The 14,676-nt window shown below is 47.7% G+C and overlaps 1 protein-coding gene across 11 annotated transcripts in view; it reads left to right on the plus strand.

Moving 5' to 3' along the window:
• Positions 1–14,676, plus strand: part of SLC4A4 (solute carrier family 4 member 4) — a 153,149-nt gene that overhangs the window by 95,722 nt on the left and 42,751 nt on the right. For 8 of the 11 annotated variants that reach the window (XM_042026920.1, XM_042026921.1, XM_042026923.1 and 5 more), the window contains 3 exons: positions 5,105–5,240; positions 8,967–9,127; positions 11,569–11,748. In XM_042026920.1, the coding sequence (XP_041882854.1) occupies positions 5,105–5,240; positions 8,967–9,127; positions 11,569–11,748 (477 nt within the window). The remainder of the gene's footprint in view (positions 1–5,104; positions 5,241–8,966; positions 9,128–11,568; positions 11,749–14,676) is intronic. The other 3 variants (XM_042026913.1, XM_042026924.1, XM_042026918.1) reach the window with 1 other exon arrangement.

The raw sequence follows: 14,676 nt of genomic DNA on the forward strand, positions 1-14,676 counted from the left end.
TGTAGATATTACTGGTTTTGGCTGCAGCTGGAAAAAACAGTCAGTCTTTGAAGGCAGAGTCTCCCTCGAGTGGAACAATGTTGGAAGAAGCTCATCATGGGGCTTGGGGTATAGCATGTGGTGGTCTCTCCATCATAGCCATGTGGATGAAATTGGCAGGCTGTCTTCTTTTATAGGAATTGCCTTTTAGGATAAGGGTCACCAAATTTTCATGAGATAGTGCTGGGTTTGTTTAGAAGCTTCACAGACTCATTGTCGACGTTGCATCCACAGATGAGTTAATGTGAAACATTTTTATTAGAAGGGTCCTTTTTCTCTCCCTGCATCTCCAAGGAATGTTTTAATGAAGTATCTGTAGGCACAGCACCAAAGACTAAGGGAGCTGAGAATGCCCAGCAAAGCATTACGTAAATGCTACTGTTCTTCTGGCACTTGAGAGAACACAGTATTAGTAAGAATTTGTCTAATACTGCAGGTTTTTTGCAGATCAAACACTTAATATATGCCACATGCTGCAGAGGAGCTTACTGCAAAACATGTACAATCATGCAGTCCAATACTCCAGCAAAAACTGGATTGTTCCAGAGGCAGTGCTGTTCATTATGTCTGGGAAGGGGCACGATCAAGGGATGGGGTAGATTTGCTCCAAGATGGATCAAGCACCTCAAAGAGCGTTCTTTGCACCCCACAGTCATACAAGAAGTGGCCTGGGGTGGGATGTGGGTAGTGTGGGGAGCGTTCCCTCCTGGCTGCCAAGTTCTGCCTGTGGAAAGTCTAATCTGCCTCACAGTCAGCCCGCCCCAGCACAGGGTCAAAAAGTAATCGTTCATAAGCAAAGAGGGAAAACAAGCAAAAGAGAAATTCTCACGCTTGCTTAGAGTGATTAGCTGGGGAGCGGATCACCCAGGAGCGGTTCTGTGGGACCATGGAAAAGGCCAGTGTGCAGCCTCAGAGCAGTGTCCCCGGTGCAGGCTTTCCAAAAGTAGGTGTCATGTATAAATCCATGTGCACTTGGCTTCTTCGATGGTGCTCGGGGATGCTTGTGCTTGGTGGAGCCCTTGGGGAATCAGGAAATCAGTTCTCACCTGGGCTGTTCTGCAGATATTGGTGTTACCTGAAGTGATCGTTCTCCCTTCCATAACGGGAATAATAGTTTTTACCTGTAAAGGTGCAGGAATAGCATGGAGAGTCTGTGTGCTTCAGAAATGCTGGACAGTACTGCTGGTGAAGCAGGAGAGCATCCCTCGTCTTACCCTGTGGCTTTGGCCAGTGCGTTGGATGCTGTACAGGAACCGGCAGAGGTGTCCGAGGGGATGGTTTTCAGTGACTCCTGGTTTTAGGTGGGATTCCATTCAGGTTTGTCTTTGAAGGAAGCTGGCGGGACTGTGAGCCATCAAAGCCTCCCTGCTTGCCTTTAGCTGGTGTCTTGTGTTGACATTAACACACAGTTAAAATTGGCTTTGCCAGTGGAGAATTTTGGAAGGGAAGTCAGCTGAACTGGAAAGGAAACAAGTTTAAATCTGTTACAGGTGCCTGCACAAGTGTCACTGCTCTGACTGCGGATAGGTTTGAGCCGAGCTTTGGCAGAAGGAGGGCAGCCCCAGAAAGGACTGGGAGTACGATCATGTCCTATTTTAATAAGCCTGCCTGGAAAGGACGTTTGACAAACAGCTTTCCTCGATACTGGTTCCACAGGCTCTGGAGAGGGATTTGCACCAGGTCTCTCAGGGATTTCTGTAGCTGCCAACACACTTAGAAGTAACAGAGAACTTCATGTCTGATGGTCCCTTTGGCCTTGGATGGAGGAAGCAGTTGACCGAGGTGCAGGTCCCCAGGGTCTTCAGAAGTGTCCCTGGTAACAGCCAGCTGAAAAAGCAGGAGGAAAAGCATATTGGCTGAGTGGAGAACAGGACTTGTGCATCAACACAGACACCCCCTGTCCTCCGTCCTGAGGCAGCATCATACACCCAGAGAGCCAGGCTGAAACTGCCTTCCACCCACCACCAGCCAGGCCCTTGGCACGGAAGCAGGAGGTGACTTTAGGATAGGGGCCAATGCCACAAAGTCCCCCCGGCATGTCCGTGTGCAGCTCTGTCATCACACTGGGCAGCAAGGGAGGGCTGCCACCAAAGCTGTGGCCAGAGCAGGGCTGGGAAGGGAAGCTCAGCCATGCCTGATTTGAGGTTGTTGTGCTAGAATGTGTCTCTCCCTATTTCTCAACTCCTGAGATTCCTCTCTCTTGATGGAGATTGATTTTTGCCTTTGGGAACCCGAGGGTATACATTGTGCTCGGAATTGGCCTGAGCTGAACTTGGAGAAACTGCTGATGTGTTTGCTCTTGTGCAAATTATGGATTTTATAAGCTGCCTCATGGACCGTGTGTGGCTGAATGGAACAGGAAAGGGAAGAGGCAGAAGTGAGAGACATCACCCATGGATGGCATTGCCTCTCTATCCGCGTTGTGTTGGAACATTCAACTCTCTGCAATTAATATCTTAATTCCTCTCCCATTCAGGGGAAAATATAACCCCAGCCATCTAAATCTCTGGATTAGCCTTTTCTCTGCTGCAAACGTCTGCTGACCATCAGGCTGTTCTCTTGAATAAGACAGCAAGGAAAACAGTATTGACCAGCCTGAGCTGCTCCCTCCAGGCATCAGTGGTGCTGGTTCAACCGGCTCCTGAACTGGACGACCGAGGTGGAAGCGAAGGTGATGGCCAAGGCTGGGGCAGGCTGGCGAGGTGCTGCTCAAAGGTCGGGCAGGCAAGGCTGAGGGGTCACCTCCTGGGTTAATGACTCTCCAGTCCCTGAGCCCGGTGCTCAGCTGGCTGCTTGCACTGAGCACACAGTGTTCGCCTGGAGATTAAGATGAAAATATGCTCTCCTTGCTAAAGAGAGCACATAAACAACCCATAAACGGCCCATTAACCCACAAAATCGCAATAAAGAACATGTGGTCAAGCGAGCATCGGGGACCTGTGACCCAGCAAACGCCCTAATGGGATTGTGAACCTTATCATTGGCCCTAAGTGTGGATAATGGGAAATTAGCAGCAGGGAAAGGAGGAAGGCAAGAAAGAAGGGGTGGTGGACGATGGGCACCCAGGTTCAGTGGGCAAAATGTTGTGGAATGACCATGTTATGGGTGGGAATATCAGGGTAACACTTCCATTTAGTAAAACCACTTCAAAATGACTCAGGAGACACTCCTCCCATTGGCTCCAGTGGATACCTTCAACAGCTCAAGAAGCTCTGCAGTCCCTTCTCTTACAACCTCTTCCAAGCAGCAGTCACTTCTGTGTTCCGCCTTGCTTTTTGAAGCAATAGGATGGACATGTATTTTATTTGTTTTCTAGCTGTGATATTCAAATTCTGTTTGAATATAAAAGTATATTGAGATTCATTAGTGCAGGTAAAGGGGGAGGACAATGAAACATGCATGGTATGGATGGATGGATAGTCTGGCATCTTGTTCCAGCCCCCTGCCATGGGCAGGGAGACCTTCCACTGTCCCAGGTTGCTCCAAGCCCCATTCAAACTGGCCTTGGACACTTGCAGGGATGGGGCAGGCACAGCTTCTCTGGGCAACCTGTGCCAGTGCCTCACCATCCTCACAGGGAAGAATTTCTTCCCGGTATCCCATCTAACTGTGCCCTCTGTCAGTGCAAAGCCATTCCCCCTTGTCCTGTCACTCCAGGCCCTTGTCAGAAATCCCTCTCCAGCTCTCCTGAAGCCTGCAGGAAGTTGAATGCCTCATGATGGGGAGGCTGCTGTAGTGGCAGGGAAAGGTCCTTGGGTCCCAGGAGATTCCAAAGGCATTTATGATTACAAATATACTTCTGGTCAAAAAGAAATCTGTATTACAGAAGCATCATCACTCCGAGTAATTTAGGAAGAAAGCAATGAAAGTTTGTTTAAGGAAAAGAAAAAGGAGTAAAGGGCATGTTTTTTACTGGTTTCTTTTTTCCCATTGCAAATTGAGACTCTGTTTACCCTGGAAAAATCAATGTGGTCGGACACCTGGTGTAATTAATTATTTTGCAAGAGACAGCCAGCTGATCTTTTGAAAGGAAAGGAGTTTTTAGCAGAACTGAGAACTGTTCAAAGTTCATAGTCTGCTGTGTATCTCTAATGCTGATAAACATCCAGCAGAAAGGATGCCTGTCTTAAAATTTCACATGGTCACACCTTTGTTTTAAAGTGATACGCTCAGAAAAAGACTGTAGACCCCAAGGAGCCCTCCAGCAAGGTGACTCTGGTGGTGTGGGCTCCAGTTATCTTTAGGAGATGTCCTCAGGCCTTGGGATGGGGACAGTGATGCTCTCAGGTTTGAATTTTGAATCCTTAAGCAGGAAACAGTTTCTTTCCTTTTTCTCGAGCTTATAATGCAAACAGACTTGGCTTGTGCTGTGTGTTGAATGTAGTTCTTTTGCCTAAACAGGCAGTCTTTTCCAACCAGGACCAGTTGTTTTTTTTTTTCAGTGCATTGGTGCCTGACTAAATGCATTGGGTCACATTCTTCATGTATAGACGAGACTACCCTTCTGTTAAATATTCCTGTGTTTTCCAGTGGTGGGCTGGGGAGGTTCCAGCCTGCCTTGCAGGCCAATGGCAGGCCAAACCTGGCTGGCACGGAGGGAGGGGAAAGCCAGCAGTGGGATGCTGTGCCAGCAAGCCCCCAATTGGTTTGGCTGGAACTGGTTTTAGGTCATATAAAAAAGGGGGTGAAGGATCCGGGCTGCTCAGAGAGCGGCAGGTCCTCGGACAGCGCCACAGAGCACATTGGTTCTGAGCTCCATAGTGTTTTTTTTTTACAAGGGCTGCAAATTGCTGTAACGTAGTTAAGGTCTGTAGGAAGAGACAAGTTTTCCTGAACTTTACTCCCAGCTTGAACTTGTAAGAAGTTCAGTGAGAGGCAAGGAAGGGGAGAGAGGGAGATAGAGGCACCCTCGCTCCCACCCCTGCGTCCGCAGCGACGAGGATGTCAGATGGCAAAGGCAGCCTGGAGAAACAGCTGAATGGCCTTGGGGAGCAGGGCAAGGAGAGGAGCCGCACGTCGCTGGTCATCTCGCAGGCCGTTAACCGCAGTATTTTCACCTCTGCAGTCTCCCCCGCCGCCGAGCGCATCCGCTTCATCCTCGGAGAGGAAGATGACAGCCCCGCGCCCCCGCAGCTCTTCACCGAGCTGGACGAACTTCTGGCTGTCGATGGACAGGAGATGGAGTGGAAGGAGACTGCAAGGTGGGTTGGTTTTCCTTTACCCTGAAAGGGAAGGGCAGCCAGCAGCGCTCCCGTGGGAAATTCCTATTTTAGCATTCCATTGGGTAATACCTGTGCTGCAGGATTGCACGGGGAAGCCACAGAAGGGTGCCTGTATAGTTCAAATTGCCATTCTTTGATAAATGAGAGAATTTGAGGGTTTGTTTAAATATTCCAAAAGAAAAACTAGGAAAAAAAATAGAGTGTCAGATTGATTGGAATATTTTGCCTGTGGAGAGAAAAGTATGGGCTGAGTAGTCCTTTGCAAAGGGTGACATGTCCTGACCGGAATTGCCAGAAGTTGCTGCCTGAGTCAAAACTGCATCAGTACTATTGCCCCAAGCAGCTTTTGAGCCTCATCCCACCTCACACCACAGGCTGGGAAATTTTGGCTGTGCCTGTCCTAGTGAGTTACTAACGGAATTAATTTTAAATAGGAAAAAAAGCTTAAAGGTATTTTCTTGTGAAGAAATTGTTCAAGGTGCTTATTAAATGCTGGGTGGGATTGCTTGCTTTGAGTTCCTTGGTTGAGTTCTTTGATGCTGCTGTTAGTTTGGTCAAAAAGACACGACAAAAAAGCTGGGATGTTTTTGGGGTCTGGCTGCGACAAGTTACATGTAGTTTATATCTGAACACCACTGACCTATTCCCAGTTGCCCTCACTGAGCTTGGGGGTTTTCCTTTTCCTTTATGGAGGCTGGGCTAAGCTCTTTCCCCACCTTCCCCCTCTTAAGGGCACTGTCTGTGTTCAGAGTTAGCCCCTGTTTGGTCACCTTAATCTTCTTTACCTGTGATTTAATGAGCTGCTCCACCACCTACTCCTTTACCCCTTATCTTGCTTTATTTTTGCTTCTCAGTCGCTTGGGGAACTTAATGACTTTTCACCTTTTACTCTCTAACTTCTGACTTGTTGCTCATCCTTTTCTCCCTTTATTGCTCTTCTTCCCTCTTACCATGAGTTCAGTACTTCTGGGGTTTAGGTGTTTTTACACATCTTTGGTAGAAGTGCTGCAGTGAGCTGTGTGTGGGGTTCTCTCCAGGCTTCTTCTCCCAAGCAGCAAACCACAGGACGAGAGGAAACAGCCTCAGGTTGTACCAGAGGAGATTTAGGTTGGGTATTAGGAAAAATTTCTTCACCCAAAGGATTGTCTGCCCAGGGTAATGGTGGAGTCCCCATCCCTCAAGGGGATTTAACAAATGTGTAGATGTGATGCTGAGGCACATGGGTTGAGGGTGGCCTTGGCTTTGCTGGATTAAGGTTTGGATTGGATGATTTTAGAGGAATTTGCCAAGCTGAATGGCTCCATGATTCTTTGTATGAATTACACAGAATGTAACGAAGCACCCTGTTGAGGTGCTGTGTAATTCCTAAATTGGCCCAACCTCCTGCCTTACAGGCTGTTTCGTGGATGGGGATCTTACAAAGTGTCTGATTGTTCAGGATTTTTCAGTACGTTCCTGACATTACTTAATCTTGCACCACAGAACTTCCTGAGAGCTCCTGAGCATCTCCCAGTGCATGCAGAGCTGGCTGGCGCTGTGCTTCAGTGGGCACAGGATCCACCAGCTGTTCCGGGGTTGTTTTACATCTGCTGGTGCAGAACAGCTCCCCCACAACTGGGAAGTTGCATGAGCAGGTGCTGAATGCAGGAAAAAGGGCAGGCCTGTGTGGGTGGAGGAGAGAGGAGAGGACAGAGGAGACCCTGAGGGGTTGATGTTTTCCCTGGTCCCAGTGTAGAACTGCACAGCTCCCAGCTGAGGAGAGCAGCACTGCCTGCATGCTAATGCGGGGCTAAAGGCTGCACTCATATTTGAGAGAACAAACAATCGCGTTACCTTCCTCATCTCCCTTCTGCTCTGTTCTGACATCTGCACATTCTTCCTGTCTGCCTGCTGCACCTCACTCCCCACAGCCCCGTGAAAGCTGTCTTGATATTATCAGGTGTAAAAGGCTGAAGAATAAAAATGTCATTCCTGGCACAGCTTATATAACAAAAAAAGATCATAATAGAAGTTTAAAAAACCCGTAGGCCACCATCCCACAGTTCCTTTTCTCTGTAATCCCATCACCTTCCTGCCATCTCCCTTCCTTATAGAGCGACAGTCCCCACACCATGGTTGGATGTGTCTTGGTCCCCAAAGATACTTCGCTGAGCCTCATGACAGGCTGGGGGCCTCCAGCTGCTGCAGGTCTTTTCCTTTTTCTGCTTCACTCTGTATCCGATGACTACCTCTGGAATGCAGGCATTCCCGTGTTAGTGCAGCCTGGTTAGTGGAAGGTGTCCCTACCCATGGCAGCACTTTGGAACTAGGTGAGCTTTGAGGTCCCTCCCAACCCACACCACTCTCTGATTGCATGAATAGAGCAGGCATTAGTTCACCCAGGTTTGCAAGTTAATATTTGGTTTATTGTGTTGGGAGTGTGGATTGTAGTGAGAAAAATAAACAAAAAGCAAATATTGATAGTTGTGAGTAATCACTTTCTCTGGAAGGGCAAACACGGATAATTTGCAGACTTCCTGCTGTTACAGGGTAAGTGTGATTCGGTCCCACATCAGACAAAGCCCCTGAAGTGCACAGATTTGCATCCACCCAGGACCCTCAGGTGTCCTAGGGAACACTTAGCTTTTGTGAACTAAAAGGACCTTACTAATTGGAGATGAAAATTGGTCTTTTAGCTCGAGTTAAAAAGCAGCTTTAAAAAAACAAAGTCTCAGAGATTATTGCAACTGGGAAGCATAATTGATTAATCCTCAAGCAATAACATTTTTCAAGATTAAAGATAATTTTGCTTGCCGCTAATAATATTCTTTTGAACAAATTTATGAGCTTCCTTACCTTATGTGTCTGGGGTTTTTCCTTAATAATCCCTTTATATTAGTTGCTGGAATTTCTGTTTTCCACCTATATTAAAATGGTGTCTCAATTGGTGATTAAAAAGCACTTCTGCTTTGCCATTAGGGCATATTGAACCACCTTTTCCTGCACCCCCAGTTAACAGCAAAGCCATTGCTGGGTGCTGTGGAAAAGAAGAAGGTGTGGGCCAGGTGAGATCCCCCAGCCCGCACAGGAGCCATGTGCTTCATCCCAGCTGCCCATCCCTGCGTGCTCGGAGCCGGGAGCAGCAGAGCCAAGGGCAGGGTCAAGGCTGCAGGGGGAAGTGGGGATGGGCTGCAGCCCAGGGAGATGGAGCCTCCTGCTTCCCTGCTGTTGGGATGTAGTTTTAGGGGTGTAAAGAGTGTTTTGCACAGATCAGGATTTAACCTTTGCTCTCGCCTTCCATTAGAGATAAGTTTTCTGTATTTTTCAGACCTGCTTGGTTAAATCATTAGACAGAAGCTGGAGGGAAAGAATGAGTCCCTTAATTTGTGCCTCCTCCTTTGGTGGCTCACTTGTTCTCTAAGAGCACCTTCAGACATGACTGGGATGTGCTTCTCTCTTCCCCCCTTTGCCAGCCTGTGGGCATGAGACAGCAGTATTCCATGCTGCCTGCATCTTGGCAGTGGCTGATTCCATATTTTATTGCCTGAATTTGAATCACAGAATCATTTAGGTTGGAAAAGCCTGCTAGGACAGCGGAGTCCAACTATTAAACCAGAACTGCCTAGGTAGTGAAGGACATGTTGCCTTATTTCCAGAAATGCTGTTTTATTTCCCTGCAAGGAGCCAACAGCCTTAACCCTATCTCACTGCTCTGCCCTGTCGTAGGTGGATCAAGTTTGAGGAGAAGGTAGAACAAGGTGGGGAGCGATGGAGCAAACCGCACGTGGCCACCTTGTCTCTGCACAGCCTGTTCGAGCTGAGGACATGCATAGAGAAGGGCTCCATCATGCTGGATATGGAGGCCTCTTCCCTCCCACAGGTCGTGGGTAAGTACACCTGTTTTGACTCTTTCCCTCACCCCTTCCCCACAAATTTTTATTAACCCTGATATAGTTTTATGGACGGTTTTACTGAAAAAGCACTGCTTTTTCAGTAAAAGAGGGGAAAAAAAGAAGAAGGAATAAGAAGGGAAAACTAGAAAGTACCTGGAGAAGGATAGCAGTTAGATGGAAAGAGTGCTTCTCAGTGCAGGAAGAAGAGTAAAAGACATCAGTTTAATTTATGTTCACTCTGGAAGAGGTGACACGTGGAAAGGCCACGTCTCTGGGGACAGAGATACCCATCAGATACTGTTCATGCAGAATGACTCAGGCCAGGGTCTGCTCTTGGGTGAGGTGTTCAGCTGTCCACTGAAGGCAGGTGGGGCTGTGTTTAGGATGGGATGCCCCCTCACCCCAGCAAGGGAGAGGGGAGACCAGCCCCGGCACCAGCTGGTGCTCTGCTCTGCAGAATGGGATGGCAGGTCTTGTACCATCAAAGTAGCTGTGGCCTGGCGTGATGCTCGGTGACATTGCTGAGAGCCAGATCATGTTGCCTGTGGCCTCTGAGAACTTAGAGAAAATAAATTTTCCAAGTGAGCCATCCAGTGGAGGGACATTTAACCAAAATGCTGCGTTTAGGAGCCATTACATGAAGAGATTTTAAAGAGCTAAATTAAATACTTCCTCCGCCAAAACTCAGTGCTTTGAATGATCATCTCAGGAAGCAAGGTCAAAATTATCCTGGCGTGGAATTCTCCCATACACTGGATTGTAAGACTTGGAATTACAAAAGCTGCCTCTGGTGTTAAATACAGACTTTTGAACTTAGTTTTGCAAGTGCTTATGGTGACATTTATCTTCCTCTGCTTTTGTGTCTGTGTATCCAAATGCACAGTTTTGCAAAGTTTTTAACACAATAAACCCCCCAAGAACCTCTCAAGTTTTCTGCAGAAGCTGAACCCTCTTCAGAAGCTGATGTTCATGGTCCAAAACCTTAAACTCTCAAACATTAAATTTTCTTTTGAAGTCCCTTCGAGATGTCACCTTCAATCTCCTTCTTCAACACCCAAATTAGATCTAATTCCTAGGAGATTAAATTACACATCAGTGGCTGCTGTTGCTGTGACACTGTGACACTGTCCTGAGCGGGATGTTTTTGCTGGTCCAGACCCTTAATCAGACAGGTAGGGATATCCAGGACTGGATTTCCAGGATGATTTAATCATGATCACTTGGCTGGTGTCTGGTAGTCACACACAGGAAAGGAAAAATCCAAAGAAAAGCTCTCTTTGTTGTTTGTGTTTTATCAGGAACAGGGAAGGGAAGTGCCAGATAGAAAAGGAGGAACTTGAATGAAGGCTCTGAAGGAAATACTCCAAAAATCACTAACCAAAACCATGAGCAAGAAAAGCTTGTATTAAAATAACACTTCACAAAAGTCAGCCTTTTGCCAAACATTTTGTGTAAGGGTACCTACGTGCATATACCCACCCTGTCTTAATTTGAGAGGAAGAACTAGGCTCTTGCTTGTAGAGGATGACTTTCTGAGTCACTGAGTTAGCAAATGTGATGCGTGTCGTGCCTCCCCCTTCCCATAACTTTTATTATTAGCGCAAATAAAAGTTACCAGCAGACAAATATGGGCTGCCACTTGCCCTCGGGGGACAGCGCGTGAACTCAAGCCGTCAAGGGAACAACTTCATGCGGGATTTACTGCACAGGGGACATTCTTCATAAGTCTGGTCACCTTCTTGCCTTTTTCCTTTGGGATAGGGGAGGAGAAAGGAGGGAATTGATGGGAAGTGAGCAGGCATTGAGGACGCTGGGGGCCTTTTTTCCTGGTGACTCCATGAAAGATAAAACCATATAATACATCCTGTGGTAACTGGAGCAAGTTCTGCCGTTTGTAGTTGCCATCACTTCAGTCCTGCAAGTGAATGATTTAATTAGTGGCTCATCTCCAGGACTTCTTCCTATCTTTAGATTAGGTTTTACTGGGGGCCTGCGAGGTGAACTCAAGCCTTGTTGAATCTGATAGAAGTTTTTCTGTGTGCTTTTGGGGACCATAATGGAACTTGCAATAGAGTTATAGCATCTTCACAAAAGTCCAGGCTCAGAGGGGATTCCAGTTCTGAACTAAGAGCCATGTTACCCTGCTATTTGAAATCGGCTCCGTGGCATGTAGGAAATAGCAGAGGGGAATCTCAGTGCAGGAGGTGTGTGTTAGTGGCTCATGCTGGGTGGAAATGCTTATGTTCTGCTTCAAGAGGAATGTCTAAAAGAGATTTTCATACAAATAAAACCTGGCTTTGAGATGGTAAGAAAGCCTTGAAAAAGGCAGGGTGAAAATCATCCACCCCTCTGTTCTCTGCGCTCCCTGGAAGCAGTTTTGAGCTCTGTGGTTAACTTTGCTCTCTCCTCCCTCCCCCTTCCTGTGCCTGCCACAGAGATGATCGTTGACAATCAGATTGAGACGGGGCTGTTGAAATCCGAACTGAAGGACAAGGTCACCTACACACTGCTCAGGAAGCACCGGCACCAGACCAAGAAATCCAACCTGCGCTCGCTGGCGGACATTGGAAAGACCGTCTCCAGTGCAAGTAGGATGTTTTCCAACCCCGATAATGGTAATGCAGAGGCTACCTGGCTATAGCCTTCTCTGTCACAGCAACCCACCTGCCCTGCCCTCCCAGAACTAACTGCGTGGCCCTGACACTGCTTTTCTAACCCCCACGGGAGTAGTGAGACCGTGCTGATGGCACATCAGCAGGGGCTCTGCAGGCTGCTTCAGCCATGGCATGGCACTCTAACCACATCTTCACTGGACTGACAGGGACTCGAGGGGCAGGCAGGAAGGCGGGGGGATGCTCTTGCAGCTGACATCTAGGAGATGGTTTAGGAGCAATGATAGGAAAGAGATATTGGCAAAAAACTCTGGTGGGGTCTGAACCTTAAAAGGCTGATCACCTGAAACGTTTGGGCAGAGACGAAGCTTCCATGCACATTCCATGTCTGTAACCGACAGTGTCGGTGGCACCGTGAATCAAAAATGACCTGGCAGTAACATCTAGCTTGCATTTTATTGCCATACAATCATTGTCCAGTGGGGTAAAGCTGATTTCCATCTTGCTTTATTTGTCCTAAAATAGTTTTGTGGTGTGTATTGTGAATATGTCTCTTCTTCTGTCTAAAAAAGTGTAATAGGTAGTGCCATGTTGGTAGTGGTGTCCCTAAATGGGTGTGTGTGTGGATGCAGACAGCTACAGAGGCCTGGGCGCCGACTCAGTGCTTACCCCTGGGTGGAGATTTGGGGTCTTCTTGCTTATGGCATTAAAAAAAAAGTGGAGTTTTAAGCCTCTTGTCATGCCTTGGAGTTCTCTCAACTGTCTCCTGTGGCAGTCTGGAAATTGGGCTAAAAGTCACCATTTTAAAATAGCCAGAAATGAAAGCAAGTGAAGAAATACTTTTCTTCCTGTTCCACCAAAGGCCTCTTAGCTTGCTGTGTTTGGCTTCTAAAACTCACCTTAACATCCCTCCCTAACCTATTTGCACACTTCATTAGTGTTTCCTACCTTGGATCATCCTTTGCTTTTGTGACAGGAGTGTGTGTGCATGTGGAGACTGTTTACTGCTCTGGATGATGCCTCTTGTCGTGTACGAGTGCCTCGATGAGGTGGTGATCGAGTGAGTAACACAAGGTGCCGTAATGCAAACCAAGGGAGTGTTCTAGGGGAATATCCCTGCAGGAGTCCCATGGAGCAGAGAGCGACTGGGCTCTAGGAAGCACTGTGAGGAAATTACAGCTCTAGGGAAGGGGCTCAGTGTGGCCAGATGAGTCCTAAACCTGGAGGAGCCATGGGCAGGGACTCCTTCTGCTAGACCGCATTGCTGCGAGCCCCAGCCAACCTGGCCTTGTTGGATGCCTTCCCATGGTGTGCTCCCCGTGGTTTGGATGGAAGGCATCTGCTTTCTGTTACCACCTCCGTGACTCCAACCCTTCTGGGCCTTTGATGGCCAGGTTTGCTGTGAGGAGCAGGATCCTGGCCTGTGGCCATGGTGTGTGGGAGGCCAAACACCAGACAGACACATCTTCAGCTATTGGTGCTCAGGCATATCAGTTGCCTTGTGTAGGGGATGCCCTCAGTTCTCGGCTGCAAACCCCTTTCCTGCATGTAGGCAGAGCTTATGCCAGGAAGGCTGATGCTGACAAAGGGCATTCCTCACATTCTCACTCAGCCCCTGCTCATTTTTCATGGCTAAGGGCCTTCTTTATTTGGTTTTTAAGTGATTTCCATTTCATTCATTTCTTGTTCTTGTTTGAAGGGGCTGTGCAAGTCCTGGCTTAGTTGGACTGATTCTCCAGGACTTCTTTACTGGTCTGGCCATCAGCCACTCCTCCTATGTTGTTCCATCTCTGCTCCCTCTCCTAGGATATTTATGTGTTCTGAGGATGTTTAACACACTCTGTTCCATGACAGTACAAGTGCATTGAGACTTTAGGAGGGCGAGTCTGATGTACAGGAGGAAATACATCCTGAATAGTTGTTACTGATATTTATTATTTACACTTTAATGAAAAAGTAACTACAGAATGTATTTGATCAGGTTATACCTTGGATTCAATGAGTGCCTCGCATGTCCTTCAGACAGATAAAGATTTTATGAGGCCAACGGGAGTGCAGCTGTCTCTTAACATAGCTAATCACCATAATGACTGTGCTGCCAGCCCCAAGCACTCCTAAATTTCCCTAGAGTTTCTTTCCAGGTAGGTGTTTGTTTTCATTTCAGTGTCAGTGAAACTTCCATCCAATATTGATGCTGCCACCAGGTCTGAGCATCCTCCTGCCCTCTGCACAACAGCTTTATAGGCTGGTGTAGCTGCCCCCCTGCTTGACTGGCTCAGCAGGGACACCTTCTGCAAGCCCGGCCAACCTGCCCTTGAACACTTCCAAGGGTGGGATCTACTTGTTAGATCTCAAATTTGGAAATTTTTTGAGCCACCGTGGACTGTGGCTCAAAAAGATCCTGAGGTCCCTCTGTCTCACTTAGTTCAGAGTGCTTAAATTACTGAAGTCTTAGGGGCACCAAAATGTTCTTATTTCCAACTTCTGAGATGAATGAGCCCCATTCAGTTACCCAGATGCATCTAGAAATTCAGGAACCTAAGAAAGAATGATGTACTGCCAATCTCCCTGCCATAACTGATCCTGGAGCAGTTCTGTCCCTTCCCAACCCTCCCTAGAGATGGGGGTGGCTCTGGTCCCCGGGAACGAGTCATCCTCAGCCTCCATCTTGGATGTTACTGCTCTGTTTGAAGGTAAGGTAGTGATCAGATGGGCAGAGACACGGCCAAGGTGTGCTCTGACGCCTGCTCTTCCTCCTCGCTGCATCGTAGAGGTTGACGTGGGTCACACTGTGGCAGGATGTTTTCTCAGGAATCCCTTTGCTCTGGAAAAGGAACTGGAAAAAAGAGGGGAGTTCCTTATGTGCCATGGATGGAGGAGGATAAATCACAACACTCCTTTACTGTCTGTTCAGTAGGAAGAAGATGATGG

Source organism: Corvus kubaryi, unplaced genomic scaffold, assembly GCF_017639235.1.
Source record: "Corvus kubaryi isolate FWS band 111438036 unplaced genomic scaffold, C.kubaryi_AGA036_p1.0 37292, whole genome shotgun sequence".
Classification (NCBI taxonomy): domain Eukaryota; kingdom Metazoa; phylum Chordata; class Aves; order Passeriformes; family Corvidae; genus Corvus; species Corvus kubaryi.